The sequence below is a fragment of the Gracilinanus agilis genome, chromosome 1, assembly GCF_016433145.1.
Source record: "Gracilinanus agilis isolate LMUSP501 chromosome 1, AgileGrace, whole genome shotgun sequence".
NCBI lineage: Eukaryota > Metazoa > Chordata > Mammalia > Didelphimorphia > Didelphidae > Gracilinanus > Gracilinanus agilis.
Window position 1 is genome coordinate 302,338,907 of NC_058130.1, and position 27,529 is coordinate 302,366,435.

A 27,529-nucleotide genomic window follows, 5' to 3' on the forward strand; every position below is an offset into this window, starting at 1 on the left:
CTGTTGAGAGAAGGGGGTGGTGGAGTATGCAGAATAGGATTTTAAGTTTGCATCATTAACATTTGCTCCACCATCTCCTCAAGTCTAGACAATCAATCAAACAAAAAATCCAGTCCTTATTTGTGGAGTTCGCCAACTTCCCAAGATAAACATACCGAAATCTTAGAACTGGTTTGAGGTGCATTTGAGTTACTCTTGCATCTCTCTGAGCGATCAGATGACTTGCGCCAGGTTACTCAATCACTAAGTGTCTTAAGTTGGAGTCTTCCTGACTGTCCATCGGGTCACCTAGCTGCCAAAAAATACACACTTCTCAGAAGTATTACTTAATGCTGGTGACAAGTACTACCCAGTTTGGGTGGTGAGGCGGGGGAGGGGAGATGAAATTTCTCTCCAGCCCTCAACAAGAAACCTATATCCCCAAAACTACAACTTCCCTAAGGCTGTGCGCGGATTGTCCCCTCCAAGACCGGAAGTTGCCCCGGGCTTTTTCCAGGGATCAGAAAAAGTAGAGGAGGACTCTTCCCCGCCCTTGGGCTACGTTTCCGCAGCAGCTGCTGGGTCGCTCGCTTCAGGGTGGGGTAGGCTCCCCCTCTCCGCCCCCTCCCCCCACCCCTCCTGCTCCCAGTCAGGTGCCCACTCTTGCGAGCTCTCCGCCTGGCCCTGCGTCTGCGCTGAGTCACGGTGGGTGGTGCAGCGGGGCGGGTGCGCATGCGCTGGGGATGTGAGGTCGGAGGCGCCCCCTGAAGCTGGAGTGAGAGCTGGAGCCGCGGCCGCTGAGCCGGTCGGGGAATCCGGGCTGGGGCTTGGCCTGGGGGCGGTTACGGCCAAGCCAGTGTGGTATGGGATGAAAAAAACTAAACAACCCAAGTTCTTGTCGTTGTGACTGTGTTCAAAGATAGCCCTTGGAAAGGGCCTGGGGGTGGGGGGAGGAGGGAAAAGAAGGGAAGAAAAGGAACCCCGTTTTAAACAACCCGGGTCCTGGCGAGGTCCAAGCAGAAGTTGGGGTTCTGAGGCCTAGGGTGAATAAGCCCATTTTGTCAAGTCCTGGAGGGAAGGGGTTAACTGGCCGGGGGAGGTGGCCCCTCCTCCCAGGCGCCATTCAAATTCTTTAAATCCCCTTCTTGATTTCAGACCACGTCAAGAAAAAAAAAAGGAAAACATGCAAAGAAACGATCCCTCTGGATAAACTGGCCCCCAGAAACTACTGTAAGTGCCTTCTATGTATCAGGCACTGTGCTAGAGATACAAAGAAAAGCAAAAGATTGCCCTTTTCCTCCGAAGAGAGAAAATGTGAAAGACTTAATCGACCCTCTCCCATCCCCCGACCTAAAGTAGCTAATTCAGCGATGTGACCTGCTGTTCTGTATATGAACTTGGGATATGATTTAGTGTAAGGTTATTCGAAGAAAGAACAATGTGGGAAGTTTTATTGGACAAGTAGAAATTGTAAGGAAGAAGGCATGTCAGGAACTGCACATTATCGTCCAGTTTTGTTTTTGTTTTTGTTTTTTTAACCCTTAACTTCTGTGCACTGACTTATAGGTGGAAGAGTGGTGAGGGTAGGCCATGGGGGTCAAGTGACTTGCCCAGGGTCATACAGCTGGGAAGTGTCTGAGGGCAGATTTGAACCTAGGACCTCCCCTCTCTAGGCCTGGCTCTCAATCCACTGAGCTACCCAGCTGCACCTTATTGTCCAGTTTTAATCTGATTGGGGAAAGAAAGAAGAAAAGGCACAACTTTTAAAGCATCAGGGGAATATTACTTTTGGTAATTAATATTATAGTCAGAAAAAAAAAACCCAAATCCTTTCAGAATATAGGCATTATCTCTTAATTTCCTATTTTTGGTCAGATTTTTTTTTTTTATTCCTGGTAGGGAGCCAGAAGTGAACAGGAAAGATATATAGTTATAAAATAAGGAAAACTATCATTTCCCCCCTTTTAAATTCTCATTTGTCTTCGTCAAAACCTAAAAATTGGAAATCCAAGTTGTGGATTTAATACTAAAGAACTACCTCACTACCCAAAAGAATAATATTTCACCAAACTGTTTAATATGTAACCAGCTGAAGGTTAATTTCTTAGGAAACCTTTGTTGATTGTCTATGGTGTAAGAGATGTACTTTACCCCAAGGGGAATAAGTGAAAAATGAAAGCTGCCCTCAAAAGAGTTTTAACATCTACTTGAGAAACTCACGTGTACATTATAGGCATTAAAATGAGAGGCATTTACAAAATTGTATTTTAGAAATGTTAAGTGGATACATAAATGTTGAGATGGAAAGTAGTGTGGTTAAGTCAGGATGAAATAGCTTTGAATCAGGAGAGTATTGGTTTTCAGACTGATCTCAGGTATTGACCACCCATGACATAATTGACAGAAAAGTTATTTACTGCTTGAGTCTCAGCTTCCTGGCCTCTAAAATGGGGATAGACATTTTCTATTGAATTTAATTCACAAGATTGTTGTAAAGTTGAAGTGAAATAACATGTACAATGCATAAAGCATAAAAGTGTAATATAGTTTTATTATTATTTCTAGAGAGGCAGTATGGTATTGTTAAAAGAATTCTAGACATGAGGTACCCAAGTTCAAATGACCACTTTATGGTTACTAGCTGAGCAGCCACATGAAGCCACTTGATCTAAGCTAGTTTCCTTATTTGTACAATGGTGATGATATTTGCAGTGTCTCTTGGGATTGTTGCGAGAAGTGTGCTTTGCAACCCTTAAAGCGTCATTTAAATGGTAAATATTACTGAGATATAAAGGAATGATCAAGGTTGAGATGGGGTAGTCAGCTAAGACTTTTTGGACAAAGTGATTTCTGAACCTCAAGATTTATGAAACTAGAATTGCATACTCAGAGTTAAGGGGACCTCCAGTGGCCATCTACTACATTCCATACCTGAAAAAGAATCCCTTTGACAACATTTCTGTCAGGTGATCAAACTTTCCTTTGGAGATCTTTAATGAGGGGGAATATACTATGTCCCGTTCCATTTTCAGACAGCTTAATTCTAATTTGCCTACAGAGAATTTTGAGATAATAACTTGTGCAACGAAAGCTCTTAGAACATTTTATGCAAAAAATAGTAAAAAGAATTGCTTGCTTGGCAAAAATAGATGAAATTGGAAAGGTAAGGTAATACTGTTAAATGGATACCCTTCAATGAAAAAGATGTGGAAGCTATATTTTATATTAAAGACAATGAGGAACCACAGATTTTCAAGATATTATAAAAGCACATTGCTTTGCACAAGGTAATCTCTTAAATACTTCATTAATTTTCTTGAAAATTATTCAGGCATTTCTGTAGAAATATGACAGCATGTGAACAAATTTGAGAGAAAAAGAAGATGGCCAAAATTGAGGAAGCAGTAAGGAAAGAACCAAAAGTATCAAAAAAATTAGGATAGTACTCTTGAAAGCAGAGTTTTCCAGAATCAAATAGTTGAGATTTGTTTTTATAGGAGGAGTCATCTACATAATTTTGCTGCCTTACATATTTTTTCAATATTATAACCAAAGTCCCCTAATAGCACAAAACTGCAGCCTAACAAACTAGAGGTGGTTATTTAAGACATTCTTGATCCTTAGGGACATCAGGTTTTTTAATTGTCAGTCTACCATCTTCATATTGTTCTTATGTAATAACTATCTACCTATAACATTGTTCTATTACCTGTAATGTGAGGCCAATTAAAATTAACTGCCTAAAAAATATAGTTCCTAATTTATAAGTGGATCATACTCCAAATGTCTTTTAGTTTAGAAATAGGAATTCATCTCCACATAGAAATACTGCCATTAAAATAATATTGATTATAGTAATAAAAACTCACATTTAGGTATATAAATGATTCTTTTCCTAAAAGGCCCCATTTAGCCTAGATATGTCTGAAATTGAGATATTATAAAATTATCAATAGAGTGTTGGGTTCAGATCCTCTCCAATTATAGTGCGTGACACTGGAAAACTGTGCCTCTTGCAACTACCAAGGCTCATTTTCAAAGTTATAAATAGGTTGCTTTGCTTTGCTTTAGTGGAAGGAGTTCCCTCAGGAGAGTTATACTGATAAAAACAGAGATTCTTCATATAATTATCCAAACCTTCTTTTGACCTTGCTATACCTTCAAACTATCAACATATATCTTCCGTTTCACTGGTAAACATTAAGGAAAAAAGCCTTCTGCACTAGCTCTCTGTTTCCTTACTTCCTACTCAACTTCTGATTCATAGGAGACTTTTCTGCAGGGTTATCTATGATCCAGTTACTGCATTCATTGGCCTTTTTTCATTACTCTCCTTGAATTATCAGTACCCTTTGTCATTATGGACCATCCTTTCCTCCTAGGTTTTCATGGCTCATCTTTTTCTTCTTGCTTATCTGACTGGTCCTCAGGATCATTATTTATCTACATATCCTGTACATGGGTGTCCTCCTGCTCTTTGCCCTGAGCCTTTTTCTCTCTCTTTAATTTCTTTCTTTTTTTTTAAACCCTTACCTTCCATCTTGGAGTCAATACTGTATGTTGGCTCCAAGGCAGAGGAGTGGTAAGGGTAGGCAATGGGGGTCAAGTGACTTGCCTCCAGGGTCACACAGCTGGGAAGTGGCTGAGGCCAAATTTGAACCTAGGACCTCCCGTCTCTAGGCCTGGCTCTCAATCTACTGAGCTACCCAGCTGCCCCCTCTCTCTTAAATTTCTTGATCTCATCAGCTCCCCTGGGTTCAGTTATATCAGGGCTCAAGTCTTGCTTCTTGACAAATAATGTTCATCTCTGAATCACTTTGTTTTACAGGGAACTCTAAATTGATTGAAGGTACCAGATTATCTGCATTGTTAGAGGAAGTTCTTCATGTGGAAGGACCCCCATACCCTGAAATTATGAGTCTAGTCCAAAAAACAAACATGTAATGCAGATGCCTTACATGTGCATATCTAGGCTAGCCCTTATTTCTTTCCTGAACTCTACTCCCACATCACCATTGCCTTCTGGATATATCTACCTGGATGTGCACATAGGCATCCCAAACTTGACAAGTCTATTTTTTCCCCAAAATCTGCCCTTTCTAATTCTTCACATACCTTTAGACACCTAGGTTCACAACTTCAGAGTCACTGATGACTGTTTAGACTCTTAATCTCATTCACTTCCCTTACTTCTACTCTGACATGGATATGAATATCAATTTTCAAGTCTTATTGATTCTGCTTCAGTAACATCTCTTGCATTTCTTGTTTCACAGGGCTCCTACCCTAGCAGGCCCTTATCCTTACCCATACTCTTGTAGTAGCCTTCTAATTGGTCTTTGTTTTAAACAATCTCTCCCTGACCAATCTATCATCCGCATAGCTATGAAAGTGATGTTCTGTAGGCACAGTATGACCAGGTCACTGCCCTGATCAAAAAGTTTCAGTGGCTCCCTTCTAGGGAAAAATACAGACTCATCTTAATATGGTCTAAACTGTAAAAGATTGATCTTATATTTCTCCTACACTTGGTGGCAAGAGCTTCTCCAAATGAACATTTATGTGGAAACTCTTGGTTTTCACTGTGGAGAAAGGAAAGGGCCTGCACACAACTTAATATGTCCAACAGAAGGTTCATAAAAAGGATAGTCTATGCAGCCAACTAAGACCTCAGGATGGCTGGAGACAGGAGTGAGATGTTGTAGTTCAGCACTTAGCACAGTTCCAACATTTTTTCACATCCCCCACCCCTCTGCCCAGCAGCCCAGTGGGAGCATCCAGAGGGTAAGGTGGGAAGCTCACAGGCTGCAGAGCTGGAATGGAGCGCTTGGTCCACTCCCCATCTCTACCCTCGCTGAGGACATTTCTCACTTTACCCATCCCTTTGTCCAGCAGCCAATTGGGAGCACTTTCTCCCTCCCCATTGTGGGTGTAGGGAGGGCAGGTACACAGCACTCCTCTCTGAAAGGTTCTCCATCACTGAACTAGGGTGATAGAGCCTTTATGTGTTAGAGATAGAACTTATATCCATTTCTTCCAAACTCTTAAGTCTTACTCTCAATTCCTTGTACTATGCTGCCCCTTTTGAGTTTAGATGGTGCTTTACAATTCACTTATGCTATTATATGTCTTAGAACAACTAGATTCTATTATCCTATTTTTGCAAATGAGGAAAGAGAGGTTCAGAGATCAATTTACATCTTTATTAAGACATAAAAAGTATAAAGTGAAAGACCTCTACCAACAACTCAGTAGTGAATACTGTATTGTTATAATGACCGAACAATTCAGATAAGAGAGATGAGGCTGTATCTCCCTGTCTTCCTTGTAGAGGTCAGAAATTATGGATGTGGAACAATTGTTGTACTGTCAGAAATTATTGATGTATTGATTAATTTTGTGGAATGTTTTCTCCCTCTCTTTTAATATTTTGTTATAAGAGCCCCATTGGTGGTAGATGGGGGATAAAATATATTGGGAAATGAAGATGATATTAAAATAAAATATATCCACAAATTATTTTAAAATTTCCAAAGTATGAAGATCAAATCCCTTTTTACATAAATTAGAGACTAGCAGCAGTTTTCTTTTTAATTAGAAAAATTTTGGTATTTTAAAAATGTGTTATTTTATAATCTCCAGAATTTGGAATCTTTATACTTGAGATGTTTAATACTATATACTGACAAAACTGTAAAATAAAGAATTTCTCATTAACAGGAGAGTAAACCTTGCAACTTTAAAAGTTTTTCTCTTTATAAACCTATGATCCCTCTGAATAGAACACTTTAGACAGTAGTGGCCTTAAACTTTTTTGTCTATTTACTTTTTAAATATTTTTTGAGGTCACTTAGGTTCCCTCTGTATTCCTTCCTCTCCTTTTTGCCAGAGAACTCTTTCTTAAAAGAATTGAAAAAGAAAGATGGAAAAGAAAAGAAATCAGCAAATCAGATCAATACATTGAAAAAGTACATCACATGCAATGGGTCACACAAGTCCTTTAGTCCATCTATACAGCAAAACAGAATCCCAAGTCAAAACTGTCTGTCTCTTTCTGAATTTTATGTTCATCCCTTCTCTATATCAGTAGATTAGTGTTTTCATTCTTTTAGACTTGTGGTTTATCTTGGCATTGGTCAAAGTTCTAAAGTTTCAGAGTTAATTTTCTCTATAATACTGTTGTTATATAAATTGTTTTCTACACCCCACCACAACCTCTGCAAAGGAATAAGGGAAGTTATCTTCTCATAACTTGTCTTTATGTCCAATGTATTCCTTATAATTTTGTCACATTCATTTCATGTTTTGTGGTTGTTTTTTCTATTTTGTTGTAGTTGTTGCATATATTGTTTCCCACCTCTGTTTGTATCACTTTGCATCAGTTGAAGTAATCTATTTATGCCCCCTCTAAGTTCATTCTTGACAGCACAGTAATATTCCCTTACATGCCACAGTTTTGTTTAGTCATTCTACAATCAATGGGCAGCTACTTTGCTGCCAACTACTCCCCCTAAATTGCTGCTTTAGTGAAGGTGGAGCTCTGTTTTTAGTCAATGGAGAGTATGCCTCACAGTGGAATTTCAGAGCCAACAGAAGGGATATTAAATTTATCCACTTCATTTTCATAATTCCAAATTCCTTTCCAGAATGGTCAGACTAATTTACATCTCTACTAATCATTAATTAGTGAACCTATCTTTCCATACTCCCTTCAACATTGACCATTCCCATCTTTATCCATTTTCTGGTTGTGCAATGAAACCTAAAAGTTATTTTGATTTTGTATTTTTGTTATTAGTGACTCAGAATATTCTTTCAAGTGGTTGTTAATAGTGTGCCATTGTTCTTTTGAGAATTATTTATTGATATCCTTTGATCACTTGTCTTTTGGACAATGACATTTGCTCTTAGATATATTACTGTTAATTGTCTATATATCTTGCTGTATGTGGGTGGAGTATTGATGGTAAATGGGTGGGTATTTAGACTCTCCCCTTGTTGGCTTTCAATGGGCCAGATCAGCTATACGCTCACCCACACCCCAGGGAAGACCTATGAGGGAATAAACTCAATGAGCTTCCCAAACTGGCAAAACTATAATGGGGATGTTGAAGGAAGGTGTTGGGGTTCAGTTATGACCCTAATGGATGGGATCCCGCCCTCAGAGCCAGCCTTGTTGAGACAAGCCTTCCCCCACTTCCTAAGCACAAATAGCTTTACCCTTCAAGATAGAGACAGGTAATGGTCTCCCCTCAGCCCCAAGATCAGTCACCTCCCCCCTCAATGTAACTATTCCAGACTTCTAAGTATCATCTATCACTGGTTTATTAGTGGATAAATCAAATTCAGGGTACAGGGGAAAAAGGTTTAAAGCAGTGATGGACAAACTATTCCCCCGAGGGCCAGATCCAGGCCATAGTTTGCCCATCACTGCCTTAAGCAATTCCCTAATCACTACATCTGGATGTGGGTTTATCTTGTATTCTGCAACTTTGCTATAGTCTTTAATTATTTCCACTAGTCTTTTAGTTGATTTTCTAGGATTCTTTAAGTATACCATCATATCATCTGTAACGAGTGATAGTTTACTATCCTCATTGTCTACTGTAAAAATAAAATAGGGGCAAGACTATAAAAATAAATGATGAAAACTATGCCAATAAGATTCAGAATTGTTCAGATACTTTTGATAGATGTAATTGAAAGTATCTTCAATAAAGTGAAGCTCATAAATGAACTTCTCTTCAGGGCCAGGTGCAAGGATGCTAAAGAGACTCTTGTTATAGAAAATAAAATATTTATTGAAATATATAAGGATAAAAAGGATTTCTAATTTTAAGGGATTCTAACTCCACCCAACTAATCTCCCTGGTTCTGCAAGGAACTGTTTCTCCTGTGTTTCACAGGCTACACTAATCCTTCCTGATCTGACTAACCCAAATTTATACTATTCTAAATAAAACTACCACTATTATCCTTATAATTCCTAACTTTGCCTCTAAGTTATAAAAATAACAAAGGCTAGCTGGTTGAGTCTCAACAAGAATCAAGTTAGGTCTCTGAGCCTTAACAGACTGAGAGTCCAAACCAAAGACCAGGATTTTCTTTGGTCTTCTCAGAGTTAAATTAATCTATGAAAATCTCAATAGATAGTCAATAGTGTTTCCCAAGTTGGAAAATAAAACACTAAGCTCCTTCAGGTCTTTCTCTCAGACAGTGAGAGAGAGGCAAAGATGTTACCTCCTCCAGCCCTGAGAGAAAGTCCCCTCTGTGTGACTTTGCCAACTGCCATCTCAGAAAAAGAAATTGAACAGCTATCAAGGAACTTCTCAAGAAAAAATACCCAAATTCTACCTTAGCCTTTTCTGATATCATGATTGCTACTCCTGCTTTTTTTTACTTTAGATGACACATAATAAATTTTACTCCAGCCTTTTACCTTGAATATGTGTGTGTCACCCTGCCTCAAATGTGTAGAATTTGGGTTTTTCATCCATTCTGCTATCAGCTTCTATTATGGATGAGTTCATCCCATTCACATTCAGTTTTATGATTACTATCTCTCTATTACTCTCCATCATGTTATCCCTTTAGATCCTGCTCTATTCCCTTTCTTTCTGTTCTTCTTACCAGTGTTTTGCTTTTTGTCAACTCCCTCACTTCCCTCTCCCTCCAGTTACCTCTCTCTTCCCTTGTCTTATTCCCCTTCTACTTCTCTGTGGGGTAGGATAGAATTCTATACCCCACTGAGTATACTTGTTTTACCCTCTCTTAACCCTTTATGATAAGAGTAAAGCTTAAGCATTGCCTGTCACCATCCTTATCCTCCCCTCTCTATAATAATTTTTCTTTATGTTATATAATTTACTCCATTCTATCTCTCCTTTCCCTTTTCTCAGTGCAACCTTCTCAGCCTTTGATTATTTTTTTACATATCATTCATATGCATAACATTATATCATAGATATATAGTACCATATCATCATAATTACATATATATCATATATCATCATATACATCATATCATCATAATCAGCTTCTCTACCCTCTTTTTCAGTAAATTCCTTCTACTCTACTACTGAGAATAATTTTTTTAAACATTTATTAATATTTATTTTTTGGAAAAGTTAACATGGTTACATAATTCATGCTCTTACTTCCTCTTCACCCCCGAGCTCCCTCCCATGGCAGATATGTATTTCCACTGGTTTTAACATGTGTCATTGATCAAGACCTATTTCCAAATTGTTGATAGTTGCATTGGTGTGGTAGTTTTGAGTCTACATCCCCAATCATGTCCACCTCAACCCATGTGTTCGAGCAGGTGTTTTTCTTCTGTTTCCACTCCTGTAGTTCTTCCTCTGAATGTGGGTAGCGTTCTTTTCCATAAGTCCCTCAGAATAATTTTTGAGAATTACAGAAATCCTCGTTCCTTGTAAATATATGAACATTTTGACCTTAAAATTTCTCTTTCTTATTTACCTTTTGTGGCTATTCTTGTGTCTCGTGTTTGAACTTCAAATTTATTTTTTTTAGGTCTGGCTTATTCCTCAGGAATGTTTGGAAATCTTCTATCTTATTTTTTTAAAAAATAAACCCTTACTTTCCGTCTTACAATCAATACTAAGTATTGGTTCCAAGGTAGAAGAGTGGTAAGAGCTAGACAATGGGGGTTAAGTGACTTGCCTAGGGTCACACAGCTAGGAAGTGTCTGAAGCTAGATTTGAACCCAGGACCTCCCGTCTCTGGATATGGCACTCAATCCACTGAGCCACCCAGCTTTCCCCTTTTATCTTATTGTATGACCATTTTTCCCCCTGAAAGAATTGTTGTGAGGAAGATTAGATTAGGTATTGAATATACTTAGTTTTACTGGATAAATGATTCTGGTTTGTAAACCTAAATCTTTTGCCTTCCTGAATATCATACTTCATGCCTTTCGATCCTTTAATGTAGAAGTCACTAGGTGCTGTGTGATCCTGATTGTAGCTCTATGGTATTTGAATGGTTTCTTTTGGCTGCTTGAAGTATTTTTTTCCCTTGGCTTTGTGGTTTTTGAATTTAGCTATTATATTCCTTGAAGTTGTTTGTCATTTGAGGATTTCTTTCTGGAGGTGATCTGTGAATTCTTTCAATTTCAATTTTATTTTCTTGTTTGAGGATCTCTAGGCAGTTATCTTTGATGATTTCTTGTAATATGATATCCAAGGTTTTTTTCTTGATCATGGCTTTCAGGTAGTCCAATACTTCTCAAATTGTCTCTCCTAGATCTGTTTTCTAGGTCAGTTATTCTTTTCACTAACATATTTCATGTTTTCCTCTATTTTTTCATTCCTATGATTCTACTTTATTGTTTCTTGATTTCTCATGAAATCATTAGTTTCTAGATGGTCAATTCTTATTTTTAAGGCTTGGTTTTCCTCTGCTAGTTTTTGGTTCTCCCTTTTCAATTGGCCCATTTCTTCTTGCATTACTTTCATTTCTTCTTGCATCCCTTTCCTTTCTCCTTGCATCAGTTTCATTTCTCTTTCCCACTTTTCCTATGGCTCTTTTAATTGGTTTTTGAAGTCCTTTTTTAGTTCTTCCAGAATCTGTGTCCATATTTTTCTTTTGGACTTTGGGTGTGTTTCCTTTGCTTTCACTGTCCCCTTTTGTGTCTGTACCTTATTCTTTGTCTTTATAAAAATTCTTTAGAGTTAGGTGCTTTGTTGTTGTTGTTTTTGTTGTTGTTTGATCATCTTTCCTATCTAATTATAGGTAGGCTTTGGTGGATGATGTGATGGTCTGAGGGTTGAGAGTTCTAAGAGCCCATTCCCCTTGCTGATTCAATTAGCCTTTGTGATGTTGATAGCTTAAAGTCTTGCCTCAAGCTTATGTGTAAGCTTTTGATCTCACTCTGATCTTGCTCAGATCAGGGACTGATCAAATTCTAGCTTCAGGCTTAGTCTCAAGTTTTTGGTCTCACTGTGTACTTCAATCAGGCACACCCTTGATTGTCCTGTCTTGGCACTCCACCCTGAGCTTTAGGCAAAAAGATCAGTACTTATTCCTTAGTACTATCATCAACCCCAAAATGTGAATTAAGTCTTTGTCCCAAGCCCAGACTAGAATTCCCTGGGTTGGGATTCTGGACTTCTCTATAGGTTTGAAATTTCAAAGGGTATGGGTTGACTTGTACCTCTGTTTGTCATACAGGATCTGGCTATTGGCTTAGGCTTAGGTTCCCAAAGCTCAAACAGCTGATATGGGATTGGGGTATGTGACTTGTTCTTGGCTTGCTTTTCCCTCCTTGCTACAACTTCTTGTTGAGTCTGTTCTCCTCTCACTCCAGTGCCCCAAATGTTCATTGCCCACTTTTTGGATTTTTCTTTTCTTGAAAGTTGTTTCACTCTGTCTCCTTGTTGGTTCTTTCACTCCTATATCCATTTTGTGGTGGTATTTTAATCTTGGTTGGGGAGGATTCTAATGGTGGCACAGAGCTGCTAAGGATTACTTTGTTATCTTGGCTCCACCCCCAGAACTCCTCAATTAGTTTTTCTTAAAGGTTATTTAGATCTTCTTAGTAGACTGAGAGAACTAAGGGCTGGAACTGTTGATATCAATGATACCACTTTATCCTGACCTGAATACAAAGCAGGGAAGAGAAGCTTCCAAGGCACTCTAATTTTGGTTTGTGGTAAATAGTGAGCAACTTAGGCAAAGGAGCTTCATTCAGCTGAGTTAATTTTAGATGTCCTCACTGCCTAACCTTGTTCATATCTTTCTGCTTTGGCTAAGTAAATCTTTCTTTGTTACTATTGAATGAACTAATGATCTTATTTTGTCCACTGATAAAACCTAAACTATCTAGCTACTGGCCTGAATTCAGGACTAAACTTTAGAACATCATGTCTATCACCAACATATTTATCCCTGCTCTAGTAAGAAGTTCTGGGAAGGACCTTAATAATCATCTGGCCCAACTTTTTCTATTTTATAGATGAAGAAACTAAGGACCACAGAGTGCTAAGTGACTTTCCTCAAATCAGAAGTAATGACAGAATTGAAAACAGAACCAAGGTTCTCAATAACTATTTCTGTCTTATGTATTGGCCAACTGTAGCTTTTCTACAACTTATTCTTACTTAATCTTTGAGAAATGAGGTGGCCCAATTACCTTGTAGCCAACTGACTCTTCTGTGCACTGTACTAAATTGGTTCTCAAATAATAGAAAGTTAGTTATCAAACTTATAACTCAAAACCTTTCTGTTTTGGTCAGATCCACCTTATATCCTGAACTCCATTGCTAAAGCCTTTGAGAACCAAGGTTTAGTGCTGTGCTAGGAGGTATCAGACTAAGACTTTTATTATAATTTATAATAATAATTTTTGTATATAGTGTCTTTTTTAAGGATTACAAGATACTTCTCAGAACTTTGTGAGGTAGACAATGCACGTATTTATTTTCATCTTACAAATGAAAAAACTGAGGTTTAACAAGTCTAAGTAAATTGTAGTACAGTCGTCCCTTGCTATATTGTGGTTCACTTATCGCAACTTCACTGTGTCACAGTTTTTAAAAAAATATGTATCTAATTCTGTATCACAGAGTTCTTGCTATATTGCAGGATTTTGCAGATGAATACTATACTGTAACAGTGGAAATGCAGTATGCCACTACCACTTGTGCAAGTTTGCCAATGTGAGATTGTACATGTACAATATTGGCTGATGGGGTCAAAGGCAACCAACCACAGCACTGTGTCCTGTATCCTGGTAGCTGATTGGCTCAGTGACTGTAGCATTGGTCTGTTTGCTCTCCCACACTGTACCCATATGTTCAGCGTCTCTCCTTGTCCACTTCACATTGACATCTGATTGCTGCGTATAGTGTTGCTCTGAAGTGTTGTGTTTTTGTGAAGTTTCGTAAAAGTTTGAATTTATTTCAAGCTCTATGCCACACAAATGTTATGCGCCTTCTAAGACTTCTGGCAGTGAACCCAAGCACCAGGGGAGATGCTTACTATTAAAGAATAATAAAATAAATATAATGCCGCTACTTTGTATAATATTTATCTATTGCAGGGATCTCTGGGACATAACTCCTACAATAGGTGAAGGATCACTGTACATTTCAGAGAGTTAGCAGCAGAACTGGGACCTACTATGCATTGATGTCAATCTTTAAGGGATTCATTTTATAATCAGATCTAGGCTTCTGCTCCCAAGGAATAAAGTTTATTTGGGCTAAAAGGGAAGGGGGAAGGCAAAAGGAATAAGCATTTTCTATCACCTATTATATGCCAGACACTGTGCTAAGTGCTTAAAAAAAATATCTTACTTGATCCTTATAACAACCATGCAAAGTAGGTGCTATTATTATCTCCATTTTAAAGTTGTGGAAACTGAGGCAAGCAAGTTAAAGTCCAGGGTCACATAGTTAGTAAAAATATTTGAAGCTCTATTTGAATTCAGAGTATCCTGGCTCCAGGACCGGTACTAATATTCACTGTGCACACTGCCTCTAAAAAGAAGGAAAAGAAACGCTCTCTTGACTCATAATTATGTGAGCATTCCAAATGCAAAAAATATATCACAAAAGGACTATATTTGTTAATCTGCCAGATTGCAATCTTATTAAAGATAAGGACCACATATCTAGCCTAATTGTACATACTGACTAAGTGCTAAATAAATACCGCAATGATTCAACTAAACTCTCACTTTTAAAACATTTGAATATTAAGTATTTTTCATATTACTAATAGATGTATAGGTAACTAATCAATTCATGATACAATATATTTTATTTTAAAGGAGAGAATGGCATCTTTTAAAAGAAATCTCAGACAAGAATTGATTTCCCAGTTTCACTCTTCTGCTGCAGAAGGAAACATCAGCAACTTGACAATAATCCTCAGTCAGTATCCATTTCTCATAAATGAAACTTCTGAAAATGGTTGGACTGCTCTGATGTATGCTGCAAGAAATGGGCATCCACGTGTTGTTCAGTTTCTGCTGGAAAGGGGGTAAGTTTAGTAGGAAGTACAGTTTTACATTATAAAATAGATTGTAACCATTTTTTCTTGTTAGAAATTAAGATATTCTATCAGTTTATTAGCATAAACACATAATTTTCTCATAACACTTTTAAACATTTGCTGCTATATTACTGAAAAATAAAATCTAGAAATGTTTTAGTATAGTTTAGTATAATCATTCATACTGAAAAAAAATTTTTAAACATCCTTTTTTTTTTTTAAATCCTTAACTTCTGTGTATTGGCTCCTTGGTGGAAGAGTGGTAAGGGCGGGCAATGGGGGTCAAGTGACTTGCCCAGGGACACATAGCTGGGAAGTGTCTGAGGCTGGATTTGAACCTAGGACCTCCCGTCTCTAGGCCTGACTTTCAATCCACTGAGCTACCCAGCTGCCCTTAAACATGTTTCTAAGAATAAAATAGTTCACATTTATTTTACATCTACCATGCGTAAAATGCTCAGCATTTTATACTTATCTTATTTGAGTCACAAGAACCTTGAGAAGTAGGTGCTGTTATTATTCCTATTTTATACATGAGAAAATTGAGGCAAACAGAGGTCAAATAACTTTCCCGGAATCATAAGCTATAAATGGCTGATGCCAGATTCGAGCCCAGCATTCTATGCACTGTGACATCATACTGCATTCCAGTATAATTGAAGAATACTCTTCACATTCTCTCAATTTTCAAGATATAAGACCCAAAGAAAAACACAACTTTAAAAAAAATGTTCTTGAATATATGCCAGAATTTTCCAAATTTTATGAGGCAATTTCTTTGAAACAATTTGTAATCAATCAACAGACTTATTAAGTGCCTGATACATGCTGGACATTTTGCTAGATACTGGGACTACAAAGATAAAAATGAAAGCCCCTGTCCTCAAAGAACTCCTATTCAAAATAAATGCAAGGTCATTTCAAGAGTAGAATAAGCAGCCAAGGGGATCAGAGAATTGTTTGTGGAGGATGTGCTGCTTGAACTTAGCTTTGAAGGAAACTATTGATTTGAAGAATTAAGGAAGGGATACATTCCAGGCACACTGGATAGTTGATGTAAAGGTGCAGAGGTGGGAACTGGTATGTGGAGTTTATGTATAGGACTTGAAAGTGATGAAGCAAACCTTAATTAAATATGCTCTCATAAATAAATGAAATTCTGGTGCAAAATACAAGAGAATACTTGTGCTATGAGCAATTCTCTGGAAAATTATAAATGTATAGTATCTTAAAATTTTATTTGCATGTTGATTTTTAAAAAAACTCTCCAGTATAGCAACTAGTTTCTAATCATTAAATAAATGTAAAAGGATAGGTGGACACTAAAATCTTTCTTTTTCATGAGTGGATTAAAATATTATACTGATAGTTTTCCTTCCCACTTCTTTTTCCTATCTATAGGTGTGACAGGTCCATTGTCAATAATTCTAAGCAGACTGCACTGGATATTGCCACGTTCTGGGGCTATAAACATGTAGCTACCTTACTATCTAAAGCCATGGGTATACAGAAACCATTAATAGTGCTCAATAAAGTGGAAGAATTTGAAAATTATTTTAGTAGGACACTCCTAGACAGGAAAAGTGAGAAAAGAACGAATTCAATGTGGCTATCAATGAAACAAATCCATCCAGATACAGTCTATATCCTTTTCTCAGATTTAAGTCCATTGGTTACATTGTCTGGACAACAGCCAGAAGTGAGGCTTTGTCGCTTGAGCTACATGCATATAAAGGATTATTTAACAAATAATGATAATGCCATACTAGTTTTTCTTGGAGTAGAACTTGGAACAAAAAGGGAATTTGTTAATGATAATACAGGGGAAGACACAAAAGAGGATGAGGATGGGTGGGTTGCTTGGTTTGCCCTTGGTATAGATGCCATCTCTGCTGAAGAGTTCAAACAAAGACATGAAGATTGTTACTTCCTTCATCCTCCAATGCCTGCTCTCCTACAGTTGAAAGAAAAAGAAGCTGGTAAGATGAAAATTTTACCTCATCATTTGGGGTAATTAATCAGGTTATTAAAAGAAAAAAGTGTTAGCTTATTCTGTACCTCCCAGCAGGGGATTTCATGTAAACAGTTTGCAGCATTGGTGCCTGGCCTCTGACATAAGAAAACTTCTATTAAAGATTTTAAAATTATTATTATTATTAGAAGATATATGAATTAATTAAAATATACCTTTACTCCTTCAAAGAGAGCCAAAGAAGGTGTACATGGTTAAACTTCAGAATATTTCTGTCAGTGTTATTCACCAAGGTCCTTACTTTGCAAAGCTTATAAAGATGTTGAGTGTTTGTAAGTTGGAAACTATTTTATATAGTAGAGCCCATCCCATTCAGCTTGTGTTATATAGATAAAGGGATAATGGTCAAATCATGTTTCCTGAAATGGTAAAATTACACAAAGTAAAAACCTTGTGCAATATATTTAGACTCTGGAGAGTACTATTCACTTAACACTAGGGCTATGGAAAAGTTCTTATTGATTAGGCCTAAGTGAGGGTCTAATTTTCTTTCATTATCAATATTTGAAAAAGAAGTTAACTTCTATTATACGAGAAAATACAGACCAAAAAGGCCATTATTTATATTAGCCATAGGACTTTTTTTGTCTTTCAGAAATATTTTATCATTTCCCTGCCTATGATTCTTATATCTTTAAGGGGTAGTAGCTCAAGCAAGATCTGTTCTTGCATGGCATAGCCGATATAAGTTTTGTCCAACATGTGGAAGTGCAACTAAAATTGAAGAAGGTGGCTATAAAAGAGTATGTTTAAATGAAGACTGTCCAAGCCTTCAAGGAGTTCACAATACATCCTATCCAAGAGTTGGTAAGCCTTTCTTTTTACATTAAAATTTTGTATACTCCCTTTTTTGCAGAAAATGGGGGATAATAGATATGAATATTACATATGGTGTTAGACATGATGAACATATTGATTGATGTTGTTAGAATGCTTCTTTTCCCCTCTTTAATTTTTGTTACAAAACCTGGACAGAGCCAGGGAGAGATATATAGGAAAATATTAGTGATGTAAAACAAATTTATCATTAAAAATAAGATTGAAAACATTTATCACTAGTTAGCCAAGTTTACCTTTTTAGGAACATTGTATCAAAGACCATTAGAACTGAAACAAACTTCAAAAACCATCTAGCCCAACATCCATATTTTATAGATGAGGACATTGAAATGCAGAAATATTAAGTGACTTTATTAAGGTAATTTAGGCTAATTGGTGGCATAAAGCCAAGACCCAGTGTACTTTTGACTCCCATTATTATATCTTTATGTTTACTAGTAGTATGTAGGATATAAGAAGTTTTACTAGTAGTATGTATTAGGATCTCTTATTGAGCTAGGTAATTACTTTGTTAAGAAGGGAAAGATGAGAAATTTAAAGTGCCAAATGTTTAGTTTAACCCTATGAATTGAAGACCTTTCTAAAAAGTGATATATTCCTCTTCCAAATTAAACAGAGGATACTGAACATAATTTAACTTTTTCTTATTGACTCTAGATGACCATTATTAACCTCCAGTTATTGTTCCAAAATATGATGATGTCATCTGGGCCTTGTTAATATTTATGTTGCTTGTACACTCAATGACCTCAGACTATTGTGCATTTTGAATTTTATTATCTGAAACAGTATGGTGTAGTGAATAGAGCTTTAGCCTTCAAATTAAGAAGACCTGGTTTCAAGTACTTCCTCTGACATATGCTGTCTTTGAGACCCTAGGCAAGTCACTTATCCTGCAATAGTAGTACCTCTTTATATGGTAGTACCTGGGAAATCACAAGTGTAGTCTCTATCCCTCTCCATCACTTTTAGTATCCCTGTTTCTTTTGTTGTTGTCTAGTTGCCAATGATTACTTGTTGCTTCTTTTTCCCAATTTACTACTTCCAAACTGGTTTTGCCTCGGAAAGCACTTCACAGTTTGTTGTTATCATAAATAAAATGAAAAAAAAAAAAGACAAATATATTTAAAACAAGTATTCTGCATGAGAACTTGAGTAAATGTGCATGAGTAAATGAATGAGCTTTAGGGATTTCTTTAAATTTATTTATTTTGGCTTCTGAAAAGCCTTTTTTTCCTTACTTCCTGGTTGTTAGCTATAAAGTTTACTCAGTGGTTGAGTTCTAGGATACAAGAGGTGTGTTTTTTTTCTTTTTTAGTACTTTTTAAGTTTCTTAAATGACTGAAGTAAATTTGACATCATGTTAGATTTCAAAGAATGCTTTCCCTTCACTAATGCACCTAAACTCTTGTCAATCTCTAAATGTTATAGGGGTGCAAATGGTGAATCACTGGGTTTGGGAAGGAAACCTTTCTCAGGAATGAGAGGACTCCAAACTTAGCTTAAAAGTTAAAAAGCAAGATTTATTAGTAAGATAGGATTAATGGCCAGCAAACAGCATGAGTGGAACAGCCATGGGAGGCTACCCCCAAGTGCCCCAGTTCTGGCCTTTTTGTATCCTTTCCAGTAGTGTGGATGTGACTCCTGGCACTCAGGCATTCAGTGAGTGCCAGGTCTGTCTGAGACTCTCAGGGCTTAGGCTATCCAGGTGTGTACCGGATGTGTATCTCTTTTGTCTATCTCAACTTAAAGGAAGTCTAAGGATAATGGTCTTTGCCTGGGGAATCACAAGGGCAGGAAGGGGGAAGGGAATTTCCCTGTTCATAGCCTGCCTGAGTTAAGGGGTACAGGGTCCCAGCCATCTCTGCACAATGCCTGTGTCATAAAGAACTTTGTACTTATCCATTACATCATATGTGCTAGAAACATTTTGTTTCTAGTAACTTTTAGCTTCTAGTTACTACAGAAGCAGCATAATATAATGGGTAGAATGTTGGACTTGCAGTCAGGAATAATTAAAACCCACTCCTGGTATTTACTAAAGTGACCATCGATAAGCCTCTCAAACTCAGAGCTTATTTCTTCATCTTTAAAATGGGGATTATAATATTTCATTATTGCATCAAGACTCCAGTAAGATAATATGGACTAAACTTTTTACAGACTTTAAAGTACTACATAGATGTCAGTGTCTGTTCTTGTAATTATCTTACTATACAAAGGCACTATTAAGTAATTGTGAAAATATCTTCCTAAACTTTCATTTTTTGATTCTAGATCCAGTAGTAATCATGCAAGTTCTTCATCCTGATGGGAACAAATGCCTTTTAGGTAGGCAGAAAAGATTCCCTCCTGGCATGTTTACATGTCTTGCTGGATTCATCGAACCTGGTAAGACTTCTAGATAAAATTTTTTTTACAAGTGTTTATACTGTTACATGAGTTTCTTAAGCTCTGGTTGTCACAAGCTAGGATATTTAAAATGTTTTTTATGTTTTAAAACTTACACCCACTGTATTTTGGTAAAATCTTTTCATTTATCTTCTCAGAAATTCTTGTTTGCAAATTCATGTCTGTAACTAAATGCATCTATATATATGCATATATATGATATATGTATATATATATATATATATAGTAATTGTGAAAAACTATCATTTTATCACTGGGAAAGGGACTTTTTATGATCCCATTTGGATGTCTTGACAGTTGTTCTTTTCTTTCTTGAACACCAATCCAGTTGTAGACTTCTTTATCTTAACTATAGTTGACTAGTATAGATAACATTCAAAGTGATTTCCTGTCTTCTGAGTAATTCAAAGTACAAAATACAATTCTCCCTTAAGGCATTTTCCTCAGCTACTTGTTCTTTGTACCATTTCATTAGGGGAGACAATAGAAGATGCTGTAAGAAGAGAAGTAGAAGAAGAAAGTGGAGTCAAAGTTGGCAATGTTCAGTATATCTCTTGTCAGCCTTGGCCAATGCCCTCCTCCTTAATGATTGGTTGCTTGGCAGTTGCTTTGACTACAGAAATTAAAGTTGACAAGAATGAAATAGAGGATGCTCGCTGGTTCTCTAAAGAACAGGTAAAGTTCAATTTAATTCCCCTCTCCTCTTGATTGTTCTCTATTGGTTTTGGAATGAAGTAGGTAGGCATTTTTTAAAGCAATTTGATTTAGTGTTTGTATTAATACACATGGTACACTGATTACAATGTAATTGTAAATTACACATTGTAGTAAAAATATGTCCACTACCAACTCTTTGTTTGAAGTGCTTGGTAAGGTTAACATCTTTTTTGAGGACAATGATTGTCTTATTTTTTTAAAATAAGTGCCATTTCCCTGGTGTTGCTTCAAGTGTATATATTTAATAGTCTTGAAAATGCAGAGGGAAATATTTTCAGATGAAAATTGAAAGAAATGCCATTTTTGCACCAATATTTTGTATTTATCTCATTGCTTAACAATTCAAATTATCTGTAGAACTATTCAAGTTGCCTTTTTCTATTAAAAAACAGGCATTTCAAAATTTCTGATTGATTTAAGATCTAGTTTTAAAAAGAAAATCACATTATAAAAGAATCCTTATGAAAATTTTTGAAAGTTATATTTCTATATCAGTAAAATAAGAGGAAGTGACTTATTCCATTTACCTTCGCCCTATAAGCATTTTATGTAAAAACTTTATCAAAAAACCCTGAATTTTTAAAATAATGAATCATTTTCTCTAGCAGTCAGAAACTCATTTTAGATTTGCCTAAGTAAACTAATTGAGAAACATCAGTTGTGATTTAAAATATTTCACCCTTCAGAGAAATGAAGGGGTGCTTAGTAGAACAGTGAATAGAGTTCCTGGCCTATAATCAAGAAGGCCTGAATTCAAATCTGGCCTCCAACAATTATTAGCTGTGTGGCCCTGGGCGACTCATTTAACCCCATTTGCCTCAGTTTTCTCATCTGTAAAATGAACTGGAGAAGGAAATGGCAAACCATCCCAGTATCTTTGCCAAGAAAACTCCAAATGGTTTCACAGGTTTGGACATGTTTTAACAACAGCAACAGCAAAAGGAGCTATAATTTCCCAAAAGGTTATAGAATGGATTCTGCTTCAGAAAAGACATGTACAAAAATATTTATAGCCACGCTCTTTGTGGTAGCAAAAAACTGGAAAACAAGGGTATGCTCTTCAATTGGGGAATGGCTGAACAAATTGTGGTATCTGTTGGTGATGAAATACTATTTTGCTCAAAGGAATAATAAACTGGAGGAATTCCATGTGAACTGGAATGACCTCCAGGAATTGATGCAGAGTGAAAGGAGCAGAGCCAGAAGAACATTATACACAGAGACTGATACACTGTGTTGTAAAATCACATGTAATGGACTTCTGTACTAGCAGCAATGCAATGACCTAGGACAATTTTGAGGGATTTATGGAAAAGAATGCTACCCACATTCAGAGGAATAACTACGGGAGTGAAAACACAGAAGAAAAACAACTGCTTGAACACATGGGTTGATGGGGACATGATTGGGGAAGTAAACTCTAAACAACCACCCCAGTGCAACTATCAATAATATGGAAATAGGTCTTGATCAATGACACATGAAGAAACCAGTGGAAATGCGCGTTGGCTACAGTGGGGTGGGGGGGGGAGGTATGGGGGGAGAACATGAATCACGGAACCATGGAAAAAATTTTTCTGGAAAAAAAATAATAAAATGTAATGATGAAGAAAAAGACAAAAAACAAATCCCCCCCAAAAAAAAGAAAAGAAAAAGAAATTGCTTTTCAGATTTGAAATAAAATACAGAATCATAGAACCTCAAAATGGAAAGGATTCTGAGAAGACATTTTTATTCAACCATGTGCCTGATCATGAATCCTTCATGGCATCATTAAAAAGTAGTCATTGTCCCTAAATTTTTAGAGTTATAACTATCAAATACCCTATATAAGACACTATAAATTCTACTACCCCTCCTTCACTTCATCTCCTTTAATACTTACTTTTGTAAGTATCTAATTAATTGCTTGTGACAGTTTTCCTGTTTTCTGAACCTACTCACTTCTACTTGTCAGTGTCCCTTCATGACTTTAAAACCTAAATATAGTGCTCCAAATATGACCTGATTATTGCTTCCTTTGTTCCAGATCTTAGAATTCTGTTAAAGCAAGATTGAAGAAAGATTGTGGCTAGCACACTTCTCACTCATTTTGAATTGGTGACACATTAAAAATCCCATGTCCCTTTTACAGGAACTACTCTATAGCTCCAACTTCCTAATCTTAAACTACAACAGTTAATTTTTCTAACATAGATTCCCATTTATTCCTATTTAATTTTGACAGATTTCTGCCTTTTGTACTAACTTTTATTATATCCAGCCTCAGCCTTTCGTTTTATATCTTTTTTATCCTTCCCCTCTTTATTTCTATCACAAATTTCAAAAGCATACCAACTTTGGATTTGGAGTCAGAAGATTGGGAAAATTCCATTTCTGTTCTTTGCAATTTCTCCTTACTACTTCATGTTCTATTCTCAAAAAAATCTAAAATACCAAGGGCTGTCAGGACCTCAGAAACCTTCTAATTCAATTTATACCTGACTATGAATTCCCTTTAACAAAAAATAAAAAGTTAGGAAGTTCTTTCTTAAATTGAGCCAAACTTTTGCACATTCATCCCAGTTCTCACCTCTGGAACCACTTCAATTAAAATCCATCGAAATTGCCATCTGTGGCCCCCCCTCCTACAACTGAACATTTACAATTCTTTTTTTCAGCTGACTCTCTATTAGAAAATATTGTCCAGGGGGCAGCTGGGTAGCTCATTGGAGATAGAGACAGGAGGTCCTAGGTTCAAATATGGCCTCAGACACTTCCCAGCTGTGTGACCCTGGGCAAGTCATTTGACCCCCACTGCCTACCCTTACTACTCTTCTGCCTTGGAGCCAATACATAGTATTGACTCCAAGATAGAAGGTAAGAGTTTAAAGAAAAAAAAATATATATATATGTGTGTGTGTATATATATATATATATATATATATATATATATATAGTCCATATGTAACAATTAAAAAGATCAGTTAGGGATGTTTGATAAAAGTGGAGATAGAGAAAGTCTGAGGTGAGTCTCTCTTCCAGCTCTCCCCTGGGGCCGGATATATACTGGGAGACTTTAAGGGGGTGTCACCCCAAAACTGGGTGACCTGGATGGTTGTGCTGCCCCACAGGAGTCAGGGGTGAGGCTTCCCTATAAGAGGAAGTATGTAGTACCCCAGTCTGATCTGAATAAGGACAGGGTTCACACAAACCTCCCCCCAATCAGGTAAATTCACAGTGGGTGGTCCAGCTTCAAGATGGAGGCAGCCAGACCAAACTGTGGTTCTCCTCTCCCTTGTTGTCTCTCAGGTACTCTGGAATGCTTATGTTGCTTTTCTAGGTACTCGTTTTATAATAGATGCCTACTTCTCTGCTTGGGGGGGGAAACTGAATCACTAGCCTAATTGAGCAATTTAAAGTACTGTGTAAAAATATTGCTGTTGCTGGTTTCTGTAATATAGTCATTGCATTTTATCCAAAGATGATGATACATAAAAATGGGAAGTGTTATTTAAATCTAATAATATTGAAATTCAAACACAATATATTTTTTGTGTATTTGTTTCAGGTTATAGATGTTCTTTCCAAAGGAAACCAACAGTCATTCTTTGTGCCACCAAGTAGAGCTATTGCACACCAGCTAATCAAATACTGGATCGGGATGAATTCAAACCTTTAAATTCAAGAGCCTGACTTTGCAACACATTATTTTGCTTCTGATTACTGATTAGTCTTAAGTCAATTAGAAATATTTGGTGATCTTCTGAAATGTCAAAATTTGATCCATTGTAGCTTTCTGGAATTTTATCTTGAGTACAGTCCATTTTAGGAACAGAAAACAGAATTAATTTCTAAATGTCACATGATTGCCTCAGATTTTCTTAAAGTAGGTATAATTCTCACAACTACCTTTTTTTTGTAGTAGTACATAACAACTATATCTTATTAGAACCATATCTCTCTCTAGTGAAAGATGTTTTCCTTATAATAAAAAAACTCATGACTTTTAAGTCATAAGAATAAAGATACAGAAATTCCAAAACTAAATTCTATTCTTGGCTATTCTAACATTTATATTTGGTCTTAGATATATCATTTAAATTGCATTTCATTTCTTCATCTAAGAATTGATAATATATCAGAAAAATTATTTTCAGTGAGTATTACTTTATTTTACATTTTCATCTTTTTTAACCTTAAGATGCCTTGTAGTGTCATCATATTTTCACTTAATTATTCATCAGATTGCCCCAAACATATGCACATGAAAATTCATTTTAATAGCAAAAGTTGTTATTAATATGCTACTACTTTAGTCTAAGCTAATCTAATTTAAGCATTTTTATATCAGACAAAGACTGACCAGTGTTGTTAGTGATACCAAAATGTCATGTTATCTTGTAAGAAGAATCATTCTGAAGCGTAATTGTATGGGATATAATTCAAAACCTGAAATGAATCTTAGGGACTTAGATGTCCATAGCGGGGAAATGCTTTATTTCAACTTTGAAATGAAAACTTTTAAAAGGCTATAGAATACATTCTTGATAAATTGTTCTCTATAATAAAAGATATGTGGGTATTTTTATGTGTGCTATAACATGTCTCCATTAGTTAAAAAAATTATAAAAAGTATATTAAAATACACAATTCAACTACACTTAAAAGCATTATAAAGATATATTTATATACGAACTTTTTAATATACACTTGGCATACTTCATAGAATTTTGAGATGAAAGAAGCATTAGTGATAATCTCAGTAAACTCTTTTAGTAGAAACTGAGACATGAAGGAAAGTAACATGCCATGGTCACATAGATAGCTAGTGACTGCCATCCAAGATTTGATCCCAAATTCTCAGATTGATTCACTGCTCTTTCGAGAATACCAGACTGCTTTCTAATATTGCAATATTTGTAATAGAGTAAATTTTTCCATTTTTTAATTTTATGTCTTAAGCCTTATTGTAAAGTACAACATTAAATACATTCTGAAATTCTTTTATAAATCACATTAGAAAAATTAAAATTTAAATCACAGAATGTGACTTCCTTTTCAAGAACTAGAAAAGAGACTTTAGGAAACATCTCATTCCAATCCAAGAGAAATTAAATGACTTGCCTTGATGAAGCTGGGATATATAGACTAAATTAACACTCAAAGAATAGATGTCCAGAAATTAAAATGGAATTCTCTTCTATCTATTCAAAATCAAAATTTAAGATACATATAGCATACAATCTAAATAAGACAACCTTTTTTGGGGAAAAAATTTATCAGCATTGTTTCTTAGTAATTGATATGAAATTTTAACATAAATTAAAATCCAAATGAAAACTTACACGGTACATTCCAGTGCCTTTTAAAATTATAGATTAACATTTTTTAAATCATTTTTTATTATAAATTATAGTGAACAGAATTAAATTTTCCTTACAAATAGTAAGTTCTAAAAATAATATTTAAATTATATTTTTAATACTTGCAGATTTCTAAAGGTACATGGTGGAAATTGTGATTTCCATAACGCTTAAATAAAAATGCTAAACAGCATAATTTAATTATTTAAAAGATGGAATTATAAAATTACAAATTTGGGGCTATTTTCTCAGGGAAAATAAGTATCTGAGTAATTTTTATAATTATTCTTCAGTTGTCCACCTCTGAGAGGTGATATCCAAATATAAATAAACAATGTAGCCAGTCAGAAAGGAGGAGGCTGTGTAAGCACCATATATGTATTCTGTTTTAAATGTCTGTATTAATATATTAAAAGATTTACTCATGCATTTTCCCTTTTGTGTAGTTCTTTCCAAGTATACTGAAAGATTGAAAAACTTAAAATAAATTTAAAATGAAATTTTATCCATTTGTTCAACATATTTATTGAATACCTACTATATGGCAGGCACTTGTGCTTCGGAAAATATACTTTATTATTTCTTTGTATGACTTGGGAGTTTGTGTTAAAAAATAGCTTTAAAAATGATGTCTCTGGTAGAATGAACTTTAGTAATTTTTCTTCTACATCTTGTATATCATAATAGCAGCTCAATTGTTTATCGACTTTATGGAGATTGTTATACATTCAACATAGTATATATTTTTGTATTTTGTCTAGTTTTTGCATTTTGAAAGGTGCATTTCGTTGATGTATCTGGCAAAGTGAGGGAAGTGAGATGGTGAAAGCATGATTGCGTCTAAATCTATCTCCTTTTATCACCCTAAAACAGTAAAAAATACCCTAAATAAGGCAAGACAATATTAGCAGAAGGAAAGAAGGCCTCACGTGGGAAAGAAACTTTTCAAAAATCTGTTAGAAACACTGTTAAAATAAACAAGAAAGTCTCTAATACAATGAGTAATTACTTGGGTACAAGGAAGGATTAAAACTCAAAAAGAAGGCAATAATACTTCATTAACAACCAGAATCCCAGGAAAGAGAAATGGAATTAGCATAAGAATCACAAAAAATGAATTGAGAAAAAAGGTATTTTTAAAAATTGAGAGTTTAGAACAGTGGTTGTCAAAGTGTGATTTAGG

At 35.9% G+C, this 27,529-nt stretch overlaps 1 protein-coding gene across 4 annotated transcripts; it reads left to right on the forward strand.

The window, feature by feature from the left end:
• The first annotated feature begins 396 nt into the window (after positions 1–396).
• NUDT12 (nudix hydrolase 12) lies at positions 397–26,780 on the forward strand. 4 transcript variants are annotated; one of them, XM_044662533.1, is made up of 8 exons: positions 397–581; positions 1,135–1,209; positions 14,777–14,988; positions 16,402–16,979; positions 17,672–17,839; positions 20,150–20,263; positions 20,760–20,959; positions 24,552–26,780. In XM_044662533.1, exons 3-8 carry the CDS (start codon positions 14,783–14,785, stop codon positions 24,660–24,662), a joined length of 1,377 nt encoding a protein of 458 aa, XP_044518468.1. In that variant the 5' UTR covers positions 397–581; positions 1,135–1,209; positions 14,777–14,782; the 3' UTR covers positions 24,663–26,780. The 4 variants fall into 4 exon arrangements, with proteins under 4 accessions (XP_044518468.1, XP_044518485.1, XP_044518476.1 ...); XM_044662550.1 differs by having other exon boundaries at positions 453–576; XM_044662541.1 differs by lacking the exon at positions 397–581 and adding an exon at positions 588–684.
• Positions 26,781–27,529: the final 749 nt, after the last annotated feature.